At 37.2% G+C, this 26,464-nt stretch overlaps 1 protein-coding gene across 3 annotated transcripts in view; it reads right to left on the reverse strand.

Moving 5' to 3' along the window:
* Positions 1-3,350: 3,350 nt before the first annotated feature.
* Positions 3,351-26,464, reverse strand: part of XPO1 (exportin 1) — a 38,859-nt gene continuing 15,745 nt past the window's right edge. For all 3 annotated transcript variants that reach the window (XM_084513692.1, XM_084513693.1, XM_084513694.1), the window contains 21 exons: positions 22,241-22,302; positions 22,119-22,163; positions 21,849-22,030; positions 21,338-21,386; positions 21,127-21,246; positions 20,905-21,033; positions 17,626-17,784; positions 14,902-15,099; positions 13,962-14,100; positions 12,621-12,802; positions 11,624-11,780; positions 11,348-11,511; positions 10,431-10,565; positions 9,709-9,892; positions 8,130-8,236; positions 7,527-7,721; positions 6,704-6,872; positions 5,519-5,653; positions 5,234-5,393; positions 5,055-5,151; positions 3,351-4,403 (listed from right to left, as the gene is read on the reverse strand). In XM_084513692.1, coding sequence (XP_084369818.1) covers positions 4,257-4,403; positions 5,055-5,151; positions 5,234-5,393; positions 5,519-5,653; positions 6,704-6,872; positions 7,527-7,721; positions 8,130-8,236; positions 9,709-9,892; positions 10,431-10,565; positions 11,348-11,511; positions 11,624-11,780; positions 12,621-12,802; positions 13,962-14,100; positions 14,902-15,099; positions 17,626-17,784; positions 20,905-21,033; positions 21,127-21,246; positions 21,338-21,386; positions 21,849-22,030; positions 22,119-22,163; positions 22,241-22,302 — 2,915 coding nt within the window. In that variant the 3' untranslated portion in view covers positions 3,351-4,256. The remainder of the gene's footprint in view (positions 4,404-5,054; positions 5,152-5,233; positions 5,394-5,518; positions 5,654-6,703; positions 6,873-7,526; positions 7,722-8,129; positions 8,237-9,708; positions 9,893-10,430; positions 10,566-11,347; positions 11,512-11,623; positions 11,781-12,620; positions 12,803-13,961; positions 14,101-14,901; positions 15,100-17,625; positions 17,785-20,904; positions 21,034-21,126; positions 21,247-21,337; positions 21,387-21,848; positions 22,031-22,118; positions 22,164-22,240; positions 22,303-26,464) is intronic.

Genomic DNA, 26,464 nt, shown 5'->3' on the forward strand with positions numbered 1-26,464 from the left:
ATTGGATAAGATAGAAAGTGTTCTTGAAGAGACTGCTGGCAAAGAGGCTGAGTTAGCCACATTCTATTTTTAAAAAGTATACATTTCTGCCTGCTGCTATGCCAGCTTGATAAAGGCAATCTATTACATCACACTAACAGCTCCATCAGGCAGCCCAAGCAATCTTACCCAAATTTTTAAATACTGCAATCAGGGAATGGCAAGAAACAGGTAAAAGGTACACAGTCCTAACCTAGTTAAAAGTTCCTAAGACTACGCTGTTGTTCAGTTGTTCATCTTCGTTGTTCTCCAATAGCAACAGTAGTAGAAAAGGTCTTCTGCCATCCGGCCAACATCAAAGTTTAAGCTGAAGCAAAGCGTCAATTGTGTAATGTGTTTTCCCCAGGAAACGCCAGGCTTTTTGACTCATTATCATTCTTACATAGTATCTTTCTCTGAACGCTACCAGTTAGGATCCCAGACTATAAAATAGTTCATTTAGAGGCTTGAAAGAAGAAAAATCTGAAATTACCCATTTCCTTCTATAGTATTTGCACTGCTGAAAATAGAAGTATTCATGATTTTTTTTCATTTTTAAAATACAAACAGGATTTTCCCCCACACTCAAATGATTAGTGGCTTCAGGTACTTTAAGTAATAAAGGTGCATTATACTTAAAATCCCTAAAAAACTTAATGTGAAAAATGATTCCCTCATCAACTGGAACAGCTAAGCTTTTTTCCAAGAGAACATTGTTGGTTAGTCAGCCTTGGACAATGAAACAAGGATCTCCTAAATGTAAAAGTCAAAAAATAACTTCAGTCACAAGAAATACACAGGTGCATTCATAAAGGGCAAGGAAGAGAGGTATGTTGTTTTACTCAAGTTTGGCAATTTTTTTTTTCTATAGTTTTGCTCTATTGTATTTGAAGACACATGCACGGAGAAAGGGAAAAAAATTAGGTATACTTTCACCAAATAAATAATACCTGTGTCAATAATCAGTTATCTAAAGGAACATATGGGCTCTGAGGCACAAACAACGCTAATGAGAGTCCCTCACGTTAGTCAACCTCCACACATTCTAACGCAGCATCTTTTCCTGATTTCCCCCCCATGAGGAAACCCACAGTTTTATGGCCTCTCTGGTGCTAAAACCTATTGGAAGCAACTCTTCAACATTCCTTGAGTGATGAGCATTTCTAAAGCTTTTTGCATAAATATTAACTTTATTGGAAAATAGTTCACTTAACCAATCAGATTAACACACACCAAATTATTCAAGTTAAAAAAAAAAAAAAAACTAACCTAAAATGCTTTGGAAAATAATCTGCTTCAGTTACAGTAGCAAACACATGGTAGCCTAAAACAAGTACTTGGGGGTGTCTTCATCAGCTAACAGGCAATCAAGTCATGTAAACACAGAAAACACCCTGTAATATTTTTGTTAATGAGTGTACCTAGAGTACATAGAATTATTGTTTTTCTTTTAAAATCTGTATAGAAATATGCACAAAGTAAACATTGGTTTACATATAATTACAAGTTGTAGTTATTTATATGATGGGTTCATGCTTTTTATCCATTTATTTTCATTTCCAGAGTGTGCATTCAAACTAGTAACTGGAACTTTCTTAGTTGTACATTATAGTTATTTTCCACATTCAGGATAACTTCACTAGAAATACGCACACACCCTTCCCCCCCCAAGTCTTTAATGGTATCAAGAGCTCTGCATAAGCTGAATTTTTATAGCATCTGCAGAGATCAGCAAAAGGCACCAGTTCTGAAGATAACACCACAGTTTTTTTAGATTTAAAAGGGAAGTGAAAACTAACATTAAAATTTTGTTACTAGATGATCTAAAAGGTATCAAAATAATGGAACAACTCTTATTTGAATCGCCTTTTTAAAAATACATTTAAGATGTTGTTTGGAGGTGTAGGTCAGGTTTAATCCTTTAGTTAACATCAGACCATGAGCCTCATGGACTTGCTTCAGTCTTGAACATTAAAGATGTACATAAAGGCGTATGTGTATTTTTCATTAAAAGCTATTTTCTCTGTACTGCTAATGTCACTGCACGTCAGAACTAATCTTGTTCTGTGATTCATGGGATACGGTCATTCTGAAGTCACACTGTTGGGGGCATTTCCATTTTAATTTCTTACTGGTCTGCACAGCTTTTGATAATCTGTAGCTCTATAATGCTGCGACTCAGCCTGGTCAGAAGCAATTTTAACGGGCATTCCAAATGTGTCCTTCAACAGTACTTCAAGTATTTTAAACTGCTTATTAAAGTAAATACTGCCTTACGAGATCAGAAAGCCATACTTAATGGGACAGGAAGACATGGAAAAGCTTAAAGCACAAGTATGACAAAAATGGAATTTTGCATCTAGCAGAGTAATTAACAATTTTGGTAGGCTATATTTTAAGTCCTAGTCATAAAGGGTTTGAGGAACCTTCTCTCTACAGCTTAGCACTTTCAAATCACAGTATTTGTGATAAATGATGTTCCAGCAGTAGGAGCTTTGGTTTTTTAAGGCCAGCTAAGTTGAACAATGGAGAGATGTTCACAAACAGAATGAGACCAGTACTATAAGGCTGGAAACATTCTGGTCACAGCTAAATTCTCTATGAACACTGCTACTTCATGCACTTCTACTTCAAAATGAACGTACAGTACAAAATTAACTACAGTATCCAAACTTACATAAAACATCTCCACATCTGTCTAACCTTGTTGTACAGCTCTGCATGAACGGTTATACTTTGCATCACAGTAACAATCCTAAGACTACAAGACCAAAGAAATGGAAAAAACTGGGAGACTTTAATGTCAACTGTTAGAAAACAGAGGAAAGATGTTACAAACATGGGGAAGCCAAGACTGTACACCATCTTAGTGTTCATACTGCTTGTTTTTCTTATCTGTAATCCATAAATCTGTGAAAATCATTTAACTACAAAACTTTAGGTAGAAAAATAACTGCAGATCTTGTCTATATGCGTTATTAATATGTACTAGTATCAATTGTTTAGTCAAGATACAGTGCAGAAACTCTTTGAAATAAATTACAAAGAGTCCATATAGAGAGCAAGAGTACCTTATTCGTGGCATTTTATAGCAATGTAGTATGGAATATTTTTAGTCATGGAGGTAAGTCAGAACAGCTACTGTACTTCCAAATAGAACCCAACTTATTTTGTGTTAACTTTTGAGCATAGCCAAAGTCCTTGAGATTAGGGAAGCCAGAAGCAACAGCTATCCAGACCTCAAAGAACTTTTCCTATGCCTTCAGGATAGGAATCTTTGATACGATCACAGCATTTTCATCCAATGAAAGAATAAGCCGAAGAAAGAAAAATAAATGTAAACCAAGTTTATTTTGCTTTTAAGTAGTGTTCTTTAAGCACTACAGCATGGTAAACAATGTAAATTAGTATAAGTCATCTCAAAAGCCAGAGTTTTTTTTTTTTATTTTTATGAGTTGTTAAAAAGATGCAGCCTATTCTAACAGGATAAATATTTTAACCATTTCACTTCGAGTTAATGAAGGCTCACAAATGAGCAACACTCCTCATTGAGGAAAACAAAAAGCTGTTGTCGACAAAGCGACAGCACACACACAAAAACAAAAGAACTGTGTAAAAATAACTAACTGTACTGTGTTCCCATACTCTTTAGAAGTTGCTTTACAATGGGATGATATGCACATGATCTTGCTGCAAACTTGCCATACAACTTGCAAATACATGTAGCCTAGCCTTACCACTCAAGTCCAAAAAGCTGCTAACTGATCAAAAAAATGCAGCACTATAATCCTCTGCATAACGATTAATTAAATCTGTTTTACTCATTACCTTTTCTCCTAGGCTACAGGGCAGGCTAGAAAGAAAGTGATCCCAAATTAAAAATCGATACTCTTACAGGAAATTGTATAATTTTGCAATATAGTCTTTTACAACTTATGTTTTGCCTATTTTCCCCTTAGCCACAAAATGGGCATGAAGTAATTACTTTGAAAATGCATTAATTTTCAACTTCATGCAAATCTAAATAAAGATGACCAAACAAAAGCTTAAACAATGGAAGGATATTTCACAGAAAATTTCTTATACAAAAAACACATAAGAAAAAGGGCCACTAGGTGACATTTTAATTTACAAATTGGCATCATTTTGGTCAACAAATATCCAAGTGCTGTTTTCTTCTATCACAACAAAGTAGCTGTACAGAAAGAAAACTGCGTAACTTGTTTTATTATTATTTTTTAATCACACATCTCCTCAGGAATTTCATGTGGATTAAGGATGCCAGGTACAGACATCTGAAGTTTATGCTTCTCCTCTTGAGCCTGCCGAAGGGCTGTTTCTCTTTCCTCCAAGAATAAATCTGATGTGTCTTCACCTGCAAATTCCTGTATAATTCACATGAAATCATTAGTTTATTGTCAAGCGCTTCAGGAAGACTATACCAGAATAATGCAGGAAACATCTTCCCTTCACGTTCCCTGTCAGACTTTTTGCTTGCTTTGCCTTCCATTCTTAAGGTCAGAATTAATACAAAGGAATGCAAAATTCTGTAAGATTTTCACCACGTCTCACATCAGATTTTCAAGCACATGGTCACTAGAACAGCATCATTGCTACTTTCAATTACCTGACTACCGTAGTCTTGACACTACTTCAACACGCGCTTTCCTACAATCATCCTGAATTATAGCATCTTTGGAAAAACAAAAGGCAGAGTACTACTATGGTATGTTTCAAAACATGCCCCAGTCCCAAGCAGAACTGAAACAATCTGTTTTGCAGCCATTTTAGACAAACTGTATACACAAAGTGCAAGCAGTATCAAGTATTTAATCCCAATTTATACACATAAGTCATGCTGAAATAGATTGCACGATCCACCATCCACTGATGCTCAAGTCATAAGAGATTTCTCCTGACATTTTGAATAGCAGTAGACTTATCTCCTCAAAAAAACACTGTCCCGTAACTTCCAAGATCAGCTTCCTGCTGAATAATCTCTTTAAATCTCTTAAAATAAAGCATGCTGAACGTACCTTGATTTGGACCAGGAAATCCCTTAGGTGCTCCTTGAAGGCAGGGATATCCTGGTTTAAACTGAAGAGTCCTGTTACAAACAGCTTAACCTGGGCACTAACAGTAAACAAACACATCAGTTAGCATTTCAGGACATAAGAAACCACTCAAAAGGATAAAATAACCACAGCACACTTACTCTTGCAGATGAGGAAATGCAGATTTGAGAAGGTTAGCAACGTACTCCTGAATAAACATTTGGTTGTTCACTGGATTTCCAGGGTTTAATGGAGTACTTATTTTTCCCTCTTCTACTAAGTTGAACATGTATGCAAGGATTGATGCATGCATTGTCAAACCTGAACGGATCAAAGTTATACATATGCTGTTATTATTGCTATTATTCAAGAACAGGTTATGTAACATTGTTTTGACACTTAAAAGGATTGTTTTTATCAACCGGCTCACATATATGCATTCTTACCAGCAGTATGTGAAGTATCTGTTACAACTGAGAAAATGTGCTGGAGGATATCACAGAAATATGTCTGATAGAAACTCTGGGCAGCTGCCTCTTCTTGCGCAACGTTCTGTAGTAGAGTATAAAGTATTTGAAGTCCTGGAAAATATGCGTAAAAGCAAAGATGACCAACAAAACAGGATTAAAGTCTCCATGCGTCTTTCTGCCTTTCCGAAGTGGGGCAAACGTCCCAGGAAATTCTGATAGGCATTGAGAAGCATTACACATGTAATGATTTTCTCAGGTAGCCGCTAGAGGGCTGTAGCCACATTACATATGCAGCACTGACTTCGTTTTTACTGTTAGATAGCAGAACCGTAAAGAAACAACTGCACCACTCTACTGGTGCCAGCAGAAGTGAAAAACCCTGTGGCAAAGAAGTATTTTCACATTTAAGAAAGGAAAATTACATGAACACAGATAGCTTACTAGCTCAAATGACACTCAAAAGGTATCTTTTCTTCCAATCCCTTCTACTCTACTACTGACTTGAAAACTAGGTGGCTTTACAGCTACTTTTTTATACAGTAGTCAAGATGCTGTTAGAATGGAGCACATACACACAGCTTCTCCTAGCCTCCCTTGATACATCTGCTCAGTGAAAATTCACCTCAAGTTTAACCTGCTGTTGTCCAAAGGAAGCACCATTCTTCACAATCTAAGGTGTTTCCATTTGCCAAAGCTGGCTCCCAGACTGAGTTCACCCCAGGCGTTTATTTTTCTGTTGGGTTTTTCAGTGGTTACTCAGCAACTGTCTTACTGAGGTAAAAAGTCAAACATCACAGGCAGCACAACAAAAGCAGAGCTAGAACACCAGCTTTAGCAGCAATTAGTTGTTGCGTCAGTTTAGCAATTTCAGAAGAACCCTCACATCTGGAAGAGACAGCAAGCAGAAACTCTACCAGGGCACTCTTGCAGCTGTGGGAGAGAAACCCCCTCCAACTTCCAGCACATCCATGTATACCTGATTGTCAGCTTCAAACCAAGACAGGAAAATACCATTCCTGTACAAATGCAATATAGCATTGTGCAACTAGAACACTGTATTTGACTAAAGAAAAAGATACAGAGAAGTCATAGTCTACCACAAAATATCATCTGATACTGCAAGCGAAGTCTGCATATTTCATACTTAAAAATTCAGCTTACCTGTATCTGCAACATTTCTCATTGTGTGTTTGAAAGCCCAAATAATAGAATCCAGAACAAGTTTGAACTGTGCAGGTGGAATGGCCAGGAATGCTGGGAAGCAATGAGAATTTACAGCCTGGAGTAGCAAGAAGAAGTTTGTTCTATGTTCAGGATATTCTTCAAAATCCTAGAAAAAATAATGAGGGAAAAAAAAGTGAAAATTCCTGAACAGATGAAAGATCTATCAGGGTATCTCCTGCTAAGAAGATAGAGTCAATACCCAATATGGAACAGCAGTTAGGCCCCTGACTTAAATAAGTTTGAATACAAAGGAAAGGTTACAATTCTGAATAATTTTTTCTCCCTTGCTTTCATGACCCAAGCTTGATCAAACCATCTTCTAGCGTTACACAACACTGACAGGCTGAGCTACATTTTGTCAGTACACAACCTTAAGCGCTACTTACTGCACAGATTTAAGACAGATGGTCTCAACGCTTGTTAAGCACCTCTGTTACTACAGGGGTACAATTTCTGGTTCCACCCTATTGCAAAGCGGCTGGTAGCACTCAAGTATTATGCAAGTACATATTGCAATTTTTACGCTACAGTTTGCATCAGCTTTGGTATTCAGTGAGGAAACACTCAAAGAGCTGATCAATACTTATATTCATAAATGTTAAAGTTTTATTAATTTTAGTAGTTAGCCCTACACTAAGTATACTTCTGCTTCCAGAAGCATGACATTCCAAGTTCCTGGAACAGAAAAACAACTTGTAACTCCACTTTTTGTCTTCAGTTTCTAGGGAGGGTGCTTTATCCAAAATTTAAATTTAAATACCTTATTTATCATATTTAACGTGCACTCAAAAACAGCATCAAATATCTGAGGTATTTCAGCAGTAATGTGTCCACCCAGCTTGTTTACGATGATAGCCATAGTACTAAGTACTTCGGGTTCTCTAGCAGCCGGCACATTTCTCTGGTAGTCAATGAGAACTGCATCCAACAAGGGAGGAACAAAGTTTTCAGCTACCTAAATAGAAAAGCAAGCCATGGTTATAACAATGCAGTTATTGCACAAAGTCTCAAGTGAACAGGTTATAGCTTAATTGTTTAGTTACAGAGATACCTTTCCTAACAAAGGAATATGTTACACAAACTTCCCACGCACTGCATCCATCCAGCAGTGGTTGCAAGATGATTCTCTTAAACCTTGCTCCCCCCTTAGAATCACCCTCAGCTAAAATTAACTGAAGCATCTCGAACAGTTCAGGCCTACCTCTGTATGATCACACTTCATCCTCCATATTTTACAGTCCTCCTGAAACAAGTTCTTGTGAACAGGAACAGTGCTGACGCTGACTGCTCTTCAGTCAACAGAAGGACAGGGTTCTTACAAGTTTTGTCTTATGAGCTATTTGTATAAAATAAATTTACTTACCATCTGAGGATCATTGGACCTGCTCACCCAGCCAGAAATCAGTTTTAAAGTTTCCCTTTTTACAGTCCTCATACTTCTAATCAAAGGCTGCTTTGTTACCATTTCACCTGAAAAGTTTTAAAGCTTCACTTAATCTGGGTAAAGCGTACCAAACAGATTTCACTTCAATTGATACCATAAACTCAGAATTCTTCATTGTTGCACCCATGAAGGCTTACACATATTTTGCAGATAAGAACTACCTCCCCATTGTTCTAGCTCCATAGGTCCAAGTTGCTACTTCGCATTATAAAAGTGCTACAGGCAATACCCTACTTGCACAGATCCAAAACAAAGCTTCAACTCACTTTTTAAGTAAAGGAGTCTTGCACATTCATCTTACTATCTGGACCAAGCTTACATCTGGTTCTCGTTAAGTGACATGGGGAATACGCAGTGTTCTAAAGCAAGCTCCTCGTTTCTCCCCAGACAGACCTAATCCTTCAGACTGATGTTTACACAAGAAGCCTCATTCTTAGTTGTTTCTCACACTGAGTCAATGTAATCTCATCGGTAAAACCTGTTCTGATTGAGTGCAAAGCCATACAACCATTACAGTACATCCAAGGGAAACCCTGGAAGACTGCAGCCAAGGAAACAAGAGAAACAAGAAAACTGCTTCTGGCACCAGAGACATCATGGGCAAAATAGAGGCAATTGTGAAAACATACGCTGAGGCAAGCACAATCGCAGTAGTTGCTGCTCTAGGAGCATGTCCATACTAGAAGTCCTACCAACTGCTTCATAATATCAAAAAAAAAGAGTTCTGGCCATTAGAGCTGCAGAATCAAAACACTGATTTCACAGCCAGTTTTATTCTAAACTCTGAGAAGCTACTTCAAGGTCAACCAGCTGCTCACTTACAAAATCTTACTTAACATTCACACTTCCATCTAGCGTCATCTGCATGGGTAAGAAAATTGGTCATAACACAGATGACTAATCCAATAACTGACTCATTTAATCTTGTCAAGAACTATCGTAGCAGCACATTCTACTTGGATACCATAGGCCCGAGCTTATGTAGCAAAAACTGGTCAGGTAATTGACAATTCCTACTCAGTGATTACTGGTCTGCTTTATGACAACTTTGAGGCATCTTCACTGTAGTTCTATGTACTTCATTTCTGTACTAAAGCTATTTAGTAGCAGTACCAGGCTACAACTCTGCCAACATTAAGAGACTCAACTCAAAGATAGTTTCCTCGTATTCAAAAACCAGAATAAGCTAGAAGAATGCATGCTACAACTTGCCTCAGCAAGACAGGTATTAGTTCTAAGCAAGCGCCTACAGTGTTTTGCATCTTTCACAAGCTTTCTTGCATATAGCCTTCCTCCCTCCAGAAACAGAGTTTCTTTATTTGAATAAAGCATTCAGTGAACAACAACAAAAAAACCATCTAAGCAAGCACACTTTCAGCCATTCTCCACTTGCCCAAACACTAAAAACACACAGTAGATTAGCCTCCTTGTATCGTACTTGAAACCTGATTACATGCATTGTCAGTCCCATTTTCAAGAACAACGTAGAATTTCTTACCATTAGCCTGAATAGCTGCAGAAATATTTTCACTTAGGCACTTGTACACATTCAGCATATCTAAATAAATTCTTCCAAGTTGAATCACAAAGGGGTGGCCAACTGCTTTACACGCTCTCACATTGGTTTTCAGAATGCTACCAAGCTGCTTAACAGTTTCAGGATCCTTCAGAATATCAACATTCTGTCAAAAAATTTGAGTTCATTTTGTTTAATGAGTAAGAATGCCTTTTATCTTTTAGTGCAACAACTATCACTTTAAAAGAACTTATCTTACTCTGCATTGAAGAACATATCACTGAAATTTACACACTGTATGTACTGCTGTTTAATTCAGGGTTTTAATTTCATGGAAGTTTTAATTTCATAAAAACTTCAGTTGAACGTGTGGCCCAGGCAAAGGGGAGTCTTGAAAAAAAAAGCCATTTTTCTGATGAGAAGTAATTATTTGCATAAATTCCCTTCTCCTCAAAATTCTCCTTCTCCTTTACAGAACATGCAAAACAACATGTTCTGTAAAGTAATAAAAAATTGTCCTTTAAATCAGATATAATTCAGTATTGTCATTTAACATGCTCTCTCCAAACAACACTTTTACTATCACGTCACAGCCATTGCTTTCTAGAAGTCCACCACAGCTATGTATAACCTAATAGCAGGGGAAAAAAACAGCAGGTTTTCTTTACCTCAACACAGAATGCACTTAAAATTTATGGGCTTACTTTTGTTGCCTGTTGAATTATGCTGTCCCATACTTGATTAGGGAGCAACATGTACTTTTCTATCAGATGTTCCTGTACAGTCTGGTCTGTCTGTGCCCCAATCATGTATCCTACTGCTTCATAGAACGTATGCACCTGATTGGAAAAAGGAAGTCAAAGGGGAAGGTTAAAAGAATACAGAAGAGTTTATATTGTTCTCAACTAGCACGTAACAGACTGAAAATGGGTTTCCACTGTCTAAACACCTTCTTCCCACTTGAGTTTACAGGACCTCTCTTCTTTTCTTACTTTCATCACATTTAAAGCAAAGCTCCATTCCCGTCCCTTCAAATGTCACTACGTACATCCTGCAGTCTTCCTTCATTTTGCCACCATATCCTGAAGTGAAGAAGCTCTGGCATATACCTCGAACTCTCAGGATACATCTCAATTTCTTTCTTTTACAGAACACTGGGCTAACTTAAGAGCAAGATAATATTTATGTGCAAGCTCGAACTTAATGCCTACTCTACCGAAGGCTTCAGTACATTGAAATACATCATGTGTGCACTATGCTCTCTTAAAGGAGTGCATCCTCCCTAGAAGTACCCCCTCACTCCTGCACATACAAGACCTATCTATTATAGTCAGATACTCTTCTTTCCCAAATCAGAACCTCAAACTTAGATTCAGCATGTTATTCACTTGTAAAAACATTCTAGAAAACAGGATTTTAACTAAACACTTTCATGCTCCTTACAAGGATCCTAATTAAGATATTAATCGTGTAAACCAAATGTACCCTTCACATCATAGCACTGTCAGTAATGAAAAAAATAAGCAATACAGTTCAAGTCTGAAAAACCATTCCTAGGTTTCAGTCAAGTAAATTTTTATTGGGCTTTAGAAATTGACCCACACTCCTGAATTCAACATACCTGTTGTGGCTGAAGGTCACAGATGATTGTATTAATATTGTTCAAGATTTCATCAATAAATGGCATGACCTCTCCCACTTGAACCTGAACAAAATGTCGGCGGCATTTTTGTGCTATTTTTATGAAGGTATCACAAGCCATATCCTGGACGCCATCATGGGTTTCTAAATTAAGTCAAGTCAATTACTGGTTTAGTATTTTTCCTTAGACATGCATATGTATGAGCATCAACTTTTTCTCTTTAAAAAGTTAAGAGCAAATGAAAAAGATAATTACCATGCATAAATTCAAATAGCTTGTTGACTACTGTCTTCAAAAATTTCCAGTGAGCCCTCAGAAACCGTGGGTATTGACCTACTATGTACATTATATTTGATGCGATAATGGCTTTATTGTCTTTTCCTCGCTTTTGTTCACAGAGTCCCAGGAGATCCTACAATATAACATATTATTAGTTTCCTCCCCAGGCTTGTCCAGTTCAATTAAAAGCACTACAAGATAAGTATAAAAGGCTGAAGTGAGCTGTAACAAAGATACAAGAAAGTAGTTTCCATTATCAAGTTCAAAACCCAAAAAATTTCAAAAAATTGTTTACAACTGGAGCTGTTATTTAAGTTTTAACTAAATCAGGAACGCCATGTTTTCAGCCATGAAATCCGCATTTTAGATGTAACTGATACTTTCTGCAGGGTAGACTTCAGCAACCCTCAGTGTTGAATACCGGCCAGCCAGCTGATATTAACAAAGATATAGATGCCACACTTCAAATAGAGGAAACTAAATCCCCTGTACAAATTTGTATGACGTGTTAAGAGTGAGGCAAGGTAGTCCTGTAGAAAACATTTTCTTCCTGCACTCTTCTCATGCACATATTTACCTAAAATTCACTTTGATCAAGGAGTATCAAGAAAGTGGCAGAAAAGGAGGGTTCTTGTTGGTCAAAAATAACGTGGGTTATTTTGCCACTCGTTTCAATATTAATCCTTTTCCTTATGTTTTGCTTTGGAAATACCAAAGATTTCATCAGAATGAATCTTCTCCCTCCAATTTTCACAGGGAAAAAGGTTATTTGGACTTTGGACTAAGGCATTGTTCATGACTGAAAAAAATATCAGCCTTAAATTCGGGATATGACATTTCCCATTACATTTTTCTAATTAACTTGTTTGCTATACAAGGTAGCTTGCTAAAATGTTAAAGCAGTATCTTTTTAAATGTAGTTTATGCTCAAGAAATAAAGTGTGACAATGTTATTAGTTCTGCACTATGATACCTTAATTACTGTAACAAGGAATCTTTTTTCATCTTCTTCATGCATTGCTCCACTGATTGAACCTATAGCCCAACATAGGGTATTCAAATTTTTCCACGACCACTCTGTCCCATTCACTTGATTGTGCAGTTTTTCAGTCATTATTCGTTCTGTGTCTGCATAATCCAGATGCGTAAGATACACTGAAAGACAATTAACATTAAGCAGGTGCATTTTCAAACAACAAGCCAGATCACATCTTCATAGGCAAAGCTGTATTCTAAGAAAAAGACAATGAAAATGTTATTTAAGCATAACGCTTCTATTGTGAGCTTATGACAGAACAAACTAGAACTTTAAACCCAATTTTTTTTTTAAAACCCTATTCAAAGAAGGCATGGAAACAATACAAAAATTTAAGTTAACTAAGGTCTTGTGTATCAATCAGTAAAGTTACTAAATTGAATTATTAACAAAAGACATTCATACTCGTGGGCTATAGAAAATACGGGACTGGTTAGCTACTGGGGACATTATGCTGTGGTAAGTAGTCAGTCAATTTTCCTGTGTCATTATATCTGCCATTAAAATGGAGATGGTACTCCTGAACAAGTCTGGAAGGGAAGATTCAGGTATCACAACTCATACACTTGCATCAGCTCTGTAATATAAAATTCTAAATCCCCAGAAATCAAGAGCAGTTTAAGGCCATATTTGGCGACAGATTTTTACAATGCCTTAGAATGCAGGTTTCACTGCGCTCTTGCTTTTTAAAAAGTGAATCTTCCATTAAGATTAATACACTGTAACCAATAATTAACACCAGAAATCAAACACTAACTAAACCTGTAAATATCAACCTGTATCTGAAATATGATTAAGGATGAGGACATGCGGTAGCAATTTTAATACAATTAAAAGAAACACACACCCCTAAGTTCTCTACAATACATACTGACTACTGATTCACTGTTAACAAGGTCGACAGTTGAGCATGAGGCTTCAAAAGATAACAAAGGGAACGTATGCGTGCATAAATGCAAGAAGCACATGCATGCTTCATTGGATCTGACATATTTTGGCAAAGAAACCAAGGTTTTCCAATGGCAAAAGGCAAGCGACAAAAAATGGGTAGTATAGTACTGCTTACTGAAGTCATACAGGAGCACTACATGCTCAAAACTGAAAGCCTCAGACCAATGCTGCCTCTACCATTCCAATTTGTGTATGTACTACTACTCACTGATGATCCTTTTCCTCCCCATGTAATTCAGATCTACCTGAGCTATCCATCTGACACGTACATGCTGCTGGTGCAGCTCCACAGACTTACAGAACAAGAACACCAGCTAGTGCACTTACCCAATGTTTCTCTCATATTTTTATACAAGTTTATGGAATCTGTATCCTTCATGAATTCTCGTACTACTTCCCCCTGATCATTTTCCACAACTAGCACTTCTTCAGGTTTAGCCATGCGGCTAACCATTAGCAATCGAACCTGCATGTTAGAAAACAGTTTGAATTGAATTGCACTGCAGCATGAAAATAAAGGGTACAACCAGAACTTCATGAGGTCACCTCATATACCAGCAACCTGGAAGGAGATATTCTAATGCTAACTAAAAAGCCATTAAGAATAGTGCCTGCTGATTTCCCTCTCTACACGAACAAGAGTTGTTTGTTTTTTTTGTTTGTTTGTTTGTTTTTCGTTTGTTTTTCAAATTAAAGTACCATACCTTCTAGAACTTCAAAGGTGTTTGTAGCATTAGGCACCTTTTAAATACAAACATTTTTTCCTCCAACTCCAACACTCAAGACTTCAATAATTTTAACTTCAGCTCTTATACAACCAATTCCTTTTTTAATACTATGACAAATTTACTTAGTTGAGAAATCTCAACCCCACCAAGATCCATGCTGGAAACCAGTAATTACAGAAACTGTCAGTAGGATCTAGTAAACCTACTACGCAAACCCTATATAGCAGGTCTATTACAAAAAAGTTCTTTAGTGCTTTCATGGAAGACAACAGGGTTAGTCATTAAATAAATGCTTTTTTCCTTTTCTTTTATTAATTAGTCTTATGTTTATACACAGTGTCTAAAGCAAATTAACTCTGTATTAATACTCCAGTCATCTACTGGTGTCATCCTAAAATAATTTTGGAAATTGCACCATGTTAAATAACTGGAGTTAAATCAACTAACAAGTTTTCTGAAGTCATTCCTTACATAAAGTGAAGTTTCTAAATTTAGGAACAGTATCTAAACCTTTACAGTGTCTTTACAGCAAAGATTACCTTGGATAATACAGGCAAATAAAGCTGCCTCCTTGGAGGAACATCGAAGTGTTGACTTCCCGAAAGCAATGGAGAAGCAGATGTTGAAAATGGACTCTCTCTGTAGAGCTCAGCAGCTAAATGATTCCAATATTCAAGACAAATCTTGAAAATTTCAGTTTCTTCAACTTCTGATACCAGTAACATATAATGAAGAGCCTGGAAGAGTGTGTTTCAAACACCTAATTATTATTTCTGAACACAGAATCATATCAAAACCATATTGCTCTGAATTCAATTATCCAAGTGCTGATGAAATGCTGAATTGGTGTAAAATTTTAGAACAAGGTGCATTTACATGTAAGTGACACTACTTACGAGTCCGAGTAACAACCAGAAGAACTCAAAAAAAAAAGTGCCATGTCATCTGCTGTTATTTGGAAATCATACGTCAATTCTTAAACCTAAAATAGCCTAGATGTCTAAAAAATGCAATAGCCACATCAGCCCATTATCTGTATTATCAAAATCATGCCCTCTGAGCTTCTGCAAGACCTTTTGTTTTAGGCCTTAAAAAAAACCCTCAACTACTAGTTTCAAGAACTGCTACTCTCAAGACTGTTACTGCTACTTTATTCTGGAGATCCTTATATCCTGAAGACAACCTTCAAAGCCACGCTACTCATTTGCATTCTATGGAAGAGATCTATTAGAACATTTTCTACTTCACTGACAAAACAGCCACCAGGCAGACTGAAAAGGATGCTGTTCTGAAAGAGATACCAACTACATATGCCAACATTTTTAACACAGCTTATTTTTAAATCCCTGGTGAAAAATACAAACCAATACCCCACCAGTGAACAAAACAGAATGAAGTAATGAAATCTGAATACATTGTCAAAGCTCAGACACTACAGCAACTCAAAGCACTTTAGATAGTAATAGTAGGTAAAGATGTTGAATCAGATTACATCAAAAGAGGGACTCAAATTGACCTGTATAGGCTCTATACAGGTCAATTTATACAGGTCAATTTCTCTTAGCAATTTCACTTTTAATATCTACCTTCCTTCACTAGTCTACAAGGCACCAATGACTCTGTGAAACAGTTTCATAGGTGGTCAGCTACTTCCACAGTGCAAGAGTAAATAGGTTAGAATTACACAGCTACCTTAAAAAGCTTTTTCACTATGTTCTGTTACAGCGTGGGTTACAAGAGTCAAATTTGCAACAATTTCAAGCCACCCTAAGAATTCTGGTGTAACATTTTAACATCCTAGAGAAGACACAAACTCATTTAGAACTGAATTTTGTAGACATCTATTTTAAAGACGTTAAACATTTTAACGTGGTCACACTGAACAGGACAGGTGACAAGATATAAGAACTGCACTACAACTTACAAACACTTCCACAGGACATGCAACAACTTCAGCTGTTTACACTATCTTCTTAATAAAGCCTCAACACAGGCCAAAACATGAGCAGTGGTCCCTGACTGACAGCTATTTTGTGAAAGTTTGTGAAGTTTGAGTTAAGTAATTATTCAGGAACAGATTTTTTTTTCCGTTAATGGACTAAGAATTCTCTTCTAGTTTATTTCCTAAACAAGCTTATGAATAAACTCTTTTTTTTTTAGGGTAGAGAACTATCTGGAAGAGAAATGTATTGAGAATACTATAGATGGAAGATTGACTAGAATTCAGATGGATTAGAAGTAGTGCACCTGCAAAAGATGGACCCTCCCAATGACACCTGGTCTCCAGGTTTAAACTGTGGTTTTGTTTTTCTACATGTGTCAGGGCAGTTCCTCACCCTATGCCTCCATACCTGCGGAAGGCTCAATTCTGGGACACTGGAAGTGGTGCTTCAAGGGGCTATAGAGCCAGTTTCATCCCCTTGGAGCTCAGTCATGGGAGGGAGCTAGCAAAGAAGTCACCACAGAACAGCTCATCCTCAGCAAATCTTTTATTCACAGTTTAAAAAAAAAAAAAAAAAAAAAAAAAGGAAAAACAGAAAGGAAGGATAACTAAGTCTTATTCTCAGGAACTGGAAGATAGTTGATAATCACGGATCACGGGTCCTCTGCCAAGACCTGTAACACTATAATAAAGTGTGCTCAGTAAGTAGCAATTTGCTAGAGCTCTGGCACTGAAGGCAATGTATAGCAGTCACGCTTATTGCACAGGAACTGAATGTAATCCTCAAGGACAACATTCTAAGCATTTCAGTCAAACTTTGGGAAGTGGCGAATTAGGTAAGAAGCTACACCAAGACAGGAGAGCTGAACTACGGCATGCGCTGTACCCCAGAAAACAAGTTTGGATGTTGAATGAAGAGAAAGCGTGTTACTTTACTTCACACACAAGCTGTCAGAAGTTGTAGCAACAACTATCTGTGTATGTGTGCTAAACAAATATCGTCTGTAAAGACCCATGGAAAAGAATACACCGTATTTCTCAACTTATTTTAAAGACGTATTTACACTCTCAAGGAGGAGCAATTAAGGAGGAAAGAAAAACCTATGATTTTTAGGCTTAATTTCTAATACAGAATCACTGAAACTAGAACACCATTGAAGCACAGTGGGAAAAATTTTTGGAAACTTTCTTGTATTCATGTGATTTACTAATTATAAAAAATCTTTTTTTCCTCCCAAAGGAAATCGAGAGATTATACCATCACATCCTTTGAGTATGAGAACACACTACATTTATAAACTGGATAAACTAAGCAACTTACCTCCATTAATGTTTCCCTCAGATTTAATCTTTTTTCTATAAGTTGACCATGCTCCTTGAGGAACGTGCAGAGAAACAAACTGAGATTCTGAATGAAGTTCTGTTCATCATCTTTCCCATTTGAGTATGCAAGTCGGATATTGGTATTTAAAGGAAGCATCTAATAAAAAGATAGACATGATCAATAATGTCCTGTAAGCAAGTAGAAATACTGTTTATTAACAACTATTTCACTGTTTTGGAAAAAAAGCCTTCATAACATCCCCTTTATAGGCCCCTCTTCCAAATGTCTTCCTACTCCTTCACTTCATACTTGTCTCCAAAATGGACAGTAGGATGAAAACATGAACATATACTTGAACATGCTACCCCTTCTAAGAGCAGAGACAAGGGTAATATTACCCTATTCAGAGACGTTTTCTGCTGGCATTGGGCAAAGCCATTCCACAAAATGGTGTGTTACCTATACCCAGTAACATTACATTGTCATAACTTTAAAACAACATGAAAGACCTCTCCCATAATATTTACAAATTAATAAGAAAGATTTGGAAAATATTCAAGATTTGGTGGGCCTCTTCAGAGGTAAAGAACAAGTTTTCAATGTTCTGATTCTTTAAGGCAAAAAAAATGCAAGTTTGCTTCAAATTCAGATGCAACAATTACACTAAAAACCTGCAAGTTGCAAAACATGCTAAATACCCAAGATGGCATTCAACTTTTCTTTTAAGGAAAAAAAGTTAGGCCATGGGTATTTGCATTTAGAATCAAGAGCATCATCTTAAAAAAAAATAAATAAGACAGTGTTCAAACACTAAACACACAGTAATTTGTGTGTCTGCATAAAAAAATCTTCCTTTAAGTCTAATTATAACTAAATAAAAAACCTATAGCTCCAGCTGAAGTCTTTAGCGGGGGGGAATCAGGAAAGAGATGCAACACGAACAGCAATGTGCCTTTCCTAAAGCACTTCAAAGATGGACTAACACCATAAATACAGGAAGAATAGACAGTTAAAAAATAGACAACCTAATTGTTAAGAAGCACTCAAAAAAACGTTTGGCATGAAGATATCTTCCATTAAGACGGGCAAATGTGAAGCACCATGTTCTATTCCCCCTATCCTCAAAAAGTAAAGCTTAGTACAAATTTGTGGCATCTGCTTGAGCTTAAATAATGTGTGCTGAGCCAACAGCAGCACCTCCCCTGCCTAGCATAAGTACTATTTGCTAATAAACTGCTGGCTTCAGAAGCAACTAGTGGTAGCAGCTAGCCCACTGAATTACTAATTCTCCAGATTCAGAAAGATAAATGCTTTTATATGTAACCCCAGGATGACAGAATACTTTCTGTAAGAACTATTTTTTACCCTTGGTCAATCTCCTTTTGCAAGGTACAACTGAAAACGAGATAATTTTAGAGCCCAGTGTCTGCTTATAGCTTGCTGTCGTATTCCTGACAAAAATTACCTGCATCTTAGAAGACTTATCTGTGGGCAGCCAATGACATGTTGAAAATAATCATGGTTCCCCTCATTAGCCAGTATTCCAGAACAGAAATAGGCCAAAAGAAACAAGGCATGCAACACTGGCAGCAGAATTAACTCCTGCACCTTTAAGACTTAAAACTTAGAATTCAGGGGACAGAATTTGTTGAAGAAGTTACAGGGAAACATGGTTTTGAACAGAACATTAAGAACTGGACAAAATCAAGGAAAAGAGGTCAAAGAAACACGTTCTTACACATTCCCCCCAAATGCGGATCAAGCACATGTTGGCTCATTTGTATCACAAACTCATCTTTATACTTCAATGTCAGAAAAACAGAAGTAAACCAATTTATATTGTGGCAACACACTTATAGTCCGTGGTTATCACTAATAAAGTAACAGTTCAATTTCTTCTTTGAAGAATTCAGTACATCTGTTGTTGAGAGGCATGAGTTTCATAATATTAAATGTAGCTCTTAAAATGGCCTTGCTTTCCTTCAGGCTTGGAAGGGACAATACAGCATTTCTTCATAAATTCCACGTCATTTGTCACATACAGTATTTAAGAACATTTCAACAGCGATTGAAGTCAATACACAAAGCTGCCAGGTACCTTTGCTAATCAAGCAAAGCACCTGAAAGAGTACTGGATTACAAAACATTTGTATCCTCTAGCAAATCTAACAGTTACTTCATTAAAGTAAAAAACTGTTTACATGGAGCAGCATAGAATTTCACTCCTAACAGTCCTCACCCTCCAGAAAGGGTAAGCTGTATAGTCCAAGCCACTCTGAAATTTAAGATAAGTCATCCTTACCAGATACATGGAAAACTATACTACTTATCATTGAAGAGGAAGTACAGTAATACCATAATATTGTAATCTTCAGAATAAAAGTACTGGAAGTCAAAGTTATTCAAACATTCAGATTTGAAGTGAAGCCACAGTCTCGAAGGCAGCATTTTTATGATAAAATGATTTAAGCTATTAAGCATACCACTAATCCCCAAAATAATACGTTACTATGAATTATTCTCAGAGCAAGCTAATTTGCCTTCAAATCAGTAGACATGTTTATAGGGAACTTGTTCAAAAATAACTGCATTTTAACACTATTCAGAATGTTCTTCAGAAACATCCATAATTTTAACATTATGAACATTCTCATAGAAATTAGAAAGACAGTATCTGTCCTATATGATGCTTAAAAAGATCAAAGGATGATTTAACACTGCCATGCACGAGTTCAACCTACCTCCTCCCCCCGACACACACACAAAAAAAAAACAAACAGAACACCCCACTTGTAACCGTCCACATCAGAGGCAAATACAACTAGGAAAGATACAACCTCATGACCCTGAAGAATCTGAACTGCTCAGAGGAATTAGCAAGTTATATAATTAGAAGTAGGGATTTATGTGACAAACTTCCACCACTTTCTAACACTAAAACAGCAGCTTGTAGAGTTTGACAGTTTAGGCCTCGTGTGTCATGTAGAACAAAGTTTGCTGCATTTTTCTCAACTTTCCTCAGCAGACAACCCAAGTGTTCAACGCAGCTCTTGAATTAACCAAAATCAAACAGTCCATCAGAAATACAGATGTAATCTAGAGTTCTAAAAAATACACTTAACATCTTCTGATCAAGCAAAAAATACTATTAAAGGACACAATGAAGAGAAACATTTCTCCTATCAAGATCTCTATAATGAATATTAATTTATAAATTGAAGTAGGTTCTACAGAAGTTGATTTTGTTAAAAGAAAACAGATTCACTAGAACCTTACCTGTTTTAACTGCATCATGGTCAATGTAAAAAGTGTTACAAACTGTTCTTCATACTGGCTTACACTGACACCTGCAATCTCTGTGAGGCACTTCAAAGAGACGTTCCGAAACATGGGAACGTTTAAGAACTATTGAGAAAAGAAAAAAGCATTTTACAAGAATGCTGCACGCTAAGTTTTTTAACTTTTGAATTAAAGAACCATCAATAATTACATAAATACCTTGTATATTAGTGTGCTGATTAACTTGGTCTCAAATATATATCCCAAAGGAATCCAGTTCAGAAATCGTAGCAAGGTTTCCAACGTTGCATGAACTAAGGGAGCATTTTGGGAGTTTTCCTGTAAGAACACATTAAAGTCTGGTGTTACTCGGCACGATGGAGAGGGGGTGGAATGGAAGAAAGGTTAAAAAATTAAAAATAAAACTTACCATCACAAACTGACACAGTTGAAATATCTGAGAGAACTCATTGCACATACTATAAGAAACAAAAGTCAAAAATTAATCATTTCCACATTCCATAAACAATCCATTTTAACCAAAGTGTCTGTTTTTAGAGAACAGGTTCTGAAGGCCTACATCCATGGAGGTATTCACAAGCCACCCAACTTCTTAGAAGTTTTGATGAGAACAACACTTTCTATTTTTGAAGTGGTACAAAATCTGTGCCTAGAAATTCTGTCTTCAAAACACTGAAATCTCTGTTAAAAGGCTAGAACCATCAGTCAAAAGAGGCTACTTGCAATAATGCAGGAATATACTTACGAAGTTTGGTACCACCCAACAATCTTGCTTTAAAAGAAAAATCAGTATTCTACAAATCTCAGCAATAAAATTAGACAGATGTAGGTGTTTACTGAAAACCCCACAGCGAGAAAAACTACTTGGCAGCAGGCACAAAGTAGACACTATTTACGAGGGACTAAATATATATACTTGCCTGTCTTTCAAATGCTTAGCTTTCACTTGAGTTATCTGGCCACTGGAAAAATCAAACACTTCTTCGCTCAATAGTTTAAGGATCACCATATTGTTCTGACAAAGGCTTTCACTAGTCCTGCTCGCTCCCACAATATCACTTATAAAAGTTGGCCAGTGCTTTGGCCATTCCTGTTTCAGAATCTGAAAAGGGAAACGCCCATACATTAGGTACTTATGCAAAAGCAAATACTTTTTGACAAGATTCAAAACCTCAGGAAGTCTAACTTACCTGAACAAGAATCATATTCAGTTTCCCAATGTACACTTTCTCTTTCTGGAGAACAGAAAAGAGAAGTTAGATTATGCAAATAATTTGCCTCCCTTTTGCTCCCCTGAAAATACTTCACTTACTTCTACACACGTTGGATCAGAAGAGGTCTTGATAATTAGGCCGACAACATACTTTTTTATACCTGCAGAAGAATTGAGGATTTATTTTCAAGTATTCTGAATGACATTAATGTAATAATAAATACTTCTGAATTGAAATTCTTCTCTCATCTTTAAGAAGAAGCACCTTTAAGGAACAAATATTCATATATAAGTGCGTACGGCTCTTGATTTGCGTGCTATATAGCAAAAACTCACCTTTGTATCAATCCTGCAAGAGAATTTCAGATGTACAAAATAGCTTACAGATTAAGCTATTTTGACATAAAAGAAAATCAGACTAAGGACTAAAGTAAGTTCCTGAATTTATAAGTATAGTAATTGACACCCCATCAACCTATCAGCTTCCCAAAGGCTGCAAGAAAATGTAATGAACCCTGCATCGGTAGCACTGCAGAACACTGCATTAGGCTGAAGACAGAAAGATGGCATTCAGCACTGTCCCGTCACAACACGTGTTGTGGTAAGTTCTTACAAGTGCTGTTGTAGAGCTCCCTCAGCCAACTGCATTTCTACCCCATTACCACTTTCAGGTCATACCTAACAACTCCAAAGTTGGCAAATACATTCTTACAGCTTTAGCCCAATGCTTCCAATGGCAAAACAAACTACAATAAGATAGTCCTTTCACCAGCATCTCTGACTAACACCTTATTAATAAAACAAACTCCAAGAATAAGAAGAGCTTTCTAAGCATGTCTCCAGTTTCAACAACTTGGCTAGAATTACAGCCAATGTCTGGGACATCCCCTCTACAGTATGTAACGATTCTGAGATGCTCCAGTGTACTTAGGTGTACACATCCATTCTGACACCGGGAATTGACACAACACACTTCCAGTGGAACAGCACGCCTCAGCTTACAAAGTTTTGCCTGCACAGCTTTGCAAGAATACTACTTCGAATTGTATTCACCACTGCAGCCTGTTGCATTTGCATCTGCAATACCATGTTCTTTTTGTCACACAAGGTTATTATGTATTACAGAACACTTTTTTTTAAACTGGAGCTTGTTTTTGCCTTTTTTGCTTAAGATCATGTCAACTGGGAACAGCCTGCATTTGTATCATTTGTTTCATTGCGTTACTTCCACAAAGTGTTTTAAAATAACCTGAATTTTCAGCTTCACCACAAGAAAAAAAGACCATAGCAACCTATACTGCCTGCAGTCCCATTTTACCACCTAATCCTCAATTCCCTCCCCACCACTAACCTATCAAGCACTGAAGACATGGGAACAATGGCTTTCCGAGTGACTTTTCATCACAATATACGTATTAAAATCCATCCTCTACAAAGTGTCCAACTTCAAGAAAAGGCTTGCACAGAGGATCTAGAGTCATGAACCACATGAGCACTACTAATGGTTCTACTTCATTATAGCTTTGACACAGTGATCAAACTGAATGTATCAGGGATTAAACATTTCAAACCAGACAAGAATTCTCTTGCCACAGGAAAGAGTTTTAGAGCATGTATATATTTTACTATTAAGCTTAACAGAGCCAAAATCTGTTTTTAATCATTTCTTCAGCAAGACAGTCAACTGACGCATACAGACACAACGCATACTTAGAAGCGTTTTTTTTTTGTTTTTTGTTTTTTTTTAAATTAAGTTGTCATTTAAGCAAAACAAAGGCCTTATATTCAAGAAATTTCTTTTCCCCCCAGCCACTACACTAAATTATAAAATATCTTTAGGACTTACTTGGCCAAAATTAGCCTTTTTTTGCATTTCTAGCCTGAGCAAAAGGAACAGCTCATTCAGTTTTTTAATTGCACTCTCCTGAAATTTGGAAGTAGTAGTTCTGGACTTTAAGCTATTAGATGTATAGTACACAGTAGCTGTCCTGCAGGTCGTTCCAACTACAAATTGAAGTTTTCATCATTATCAGCTGGGATCAACCCACACTACTCTAGAAGCATGCTCATTAACAAAACATATCACTGTCAACCACTGGAGTTATTATCAAGCACCGGACTTGCTCTGACATCATTGCCCTGACCTAACAATTGAGGCCTTTTCAGAAAAAAAAAAAAAAAAAAAAAAACATACCACAGTTTGATGAAGCATTACAGTAATTCATAAGTGAGATGTTAAAGCCCCCAAAATAGTACGGAAAGAGGCTTGCAGTGCCAGAAGCTAAACTATTTTAACTGTCTGCCAAACCACTGAGGGAAGACTATTGCTGCAACTCCTTTCATTCTAAAAACAGAACTAGAAAGTGAATGTTGTTCTTAAGAACATTGTTCTTACTCCAAACTGTCTATTTTCTATCTTGCTGTATTGATAGAATTAGGCTGTTCAGTTGCAACTTGAATGCCATGCTACTGTTGATCTCACTGTGAGATCTGCAAATGGAAGCAGTTGCTCAGCTCCAAACCTTCTCCATTGAAAAAAAAAAAAAAACAGTGACCACAGCTCAGACAACCTGAACAGCTCACTAGTTTTCAAATGTCATGCTGCAAGCTTCTAAGGTCTTCCATCCAGGGAACAGTCACATTCTTAATCCCTCAAACATAGCAGCCATCCAATTCTCTAATGCTTTTTTTGGCATAAATTGCATTTTCTCCATAATTACCCTTTTTCTGCAAAGAAAAAAAGTACTATAGTTTCTGCTCTGTATTTAATAGCTCTGGTTTTTATAACCATTCCATAGGAAAAAGGAAATAATTCTGAGTAGAAGAAAGAGTAATTTATCTTTATATCATTACAGAAATCAACACATATGCTTGTTGACGTTTTTCAGTGGAACGTGTCCAAGAAACTGAGGGTAACAGTGCCTTGTATTTGCTAAAATCAATGTGTTTTGAGGACCTGAGGAAAGCACGTGTACAAGCCACATAAGCCTAGGAGATCCCTTTCAATCACAGCAGCTCTTAACAAGGCCCGAAGATGGCAAGAACAATGGCCAAGTCCAGACCCCTCCTTTAACATCCTTCAAGGACCATTCGACATCACAACTACGCTCATCTCACGACAACCCAGACCAAGGGGAGGTCCCTGTTCTGCATTCCACCACCATCAATGGGAAGGCACCGGCAGACAGAGCTCCTGCTCACAGACCGGTTTGTAGGCTCAGCTAGTAGAAAACTACCAATGAAGTTTCAAAACCATGTTGAAACTGAGCTATCTTAGCACCAGCTTAGCTGCCCAAACCCTGCTCGCTGAAGGGCCAGAAAGCACCAGCACTTGCTCAAAGCCGGGGTTCCTTCTCAGCTGTATCCCACAGCAGACAACTACACCATCAGCCTAGCTCCAACATCAGACCACATTCCAGTTCACTGACAGACTGTCCAGCCAGGGTGCTGTCAGAAGGCCTGGTCTAGAACTGGTGTTAGAATTATCTGGTAAGCAACGTACAGAAGGAAGACAGAGCAAGGACACTAGCAGAACACTGCAACCATACTCCTCCGACTGAAGGCCTTTCACAAAGCATCTGGACGAGCATTACATGTAGTCCTTATGTGGAAGTTCATTTTCTACAGACTTAAGGGAAATCGCAAGACTTCCTGAAGGAAAAACGTTTTCATAGGTCACCCAATCTGTACAAGTTAGCACTGACAGGGGAGAAAGGAACATCACATTCCCTAACATCGCTAAGCTCTGCGGCCAGTATAAAGTGATAAGTGTGAAATATCCTTCAGCTTTATCTTTCCATGTGCTTGTACAAGCAGTTATATCTCATCTAAGCTATGTAATCTGCTCTCAGAGCAGCTCCTATCATGACAGAGTTACAGCATGTTATCGTGAGCGCACACAGTCAGCAAGTACACACCTATAGACAAAACCATGCCTTGTACTTAAGATGCACAAGCACATCCTTTTATCCAATTATGGAGCACAAACAACATTTCCAAAGTGTTTAAAATTGCTATAGCTGGTGCTGCAAATGTGCGTTTACACTACTTTGCTATGATGAGCACATTTTTTGCTTAAATAAGACAATACCGAAGTGGAACAGGTGGACAGTCCAATGAAAACTAACTTGCAACCACAAATAGAGCTTGAAATCATAAAGCTGGATTATTCCTTCCAGAGAGGTTTGTATGTGTACAAGCTCACATTTAACTGAGTGTTCTAAGACTAGTTATGCAGCTTAAGCACTATCTTATTTTTACTTTTGACAATGCATTCCTCTCCTGTCCCAAAGACCATCCTTCCCAAACAGTTTTTGTTTGGGT

The sequence above is a fragment of the Aythya ferina genome (assembly GCF_964211825.1).
Source record: "Aythya ferina genome assembly, chromosome: 3".
NCBI lineage: Eukaryota > Metazoa > Chordata > Aves > Anseriformes > Anatidae > Aythya > Aythya ferina.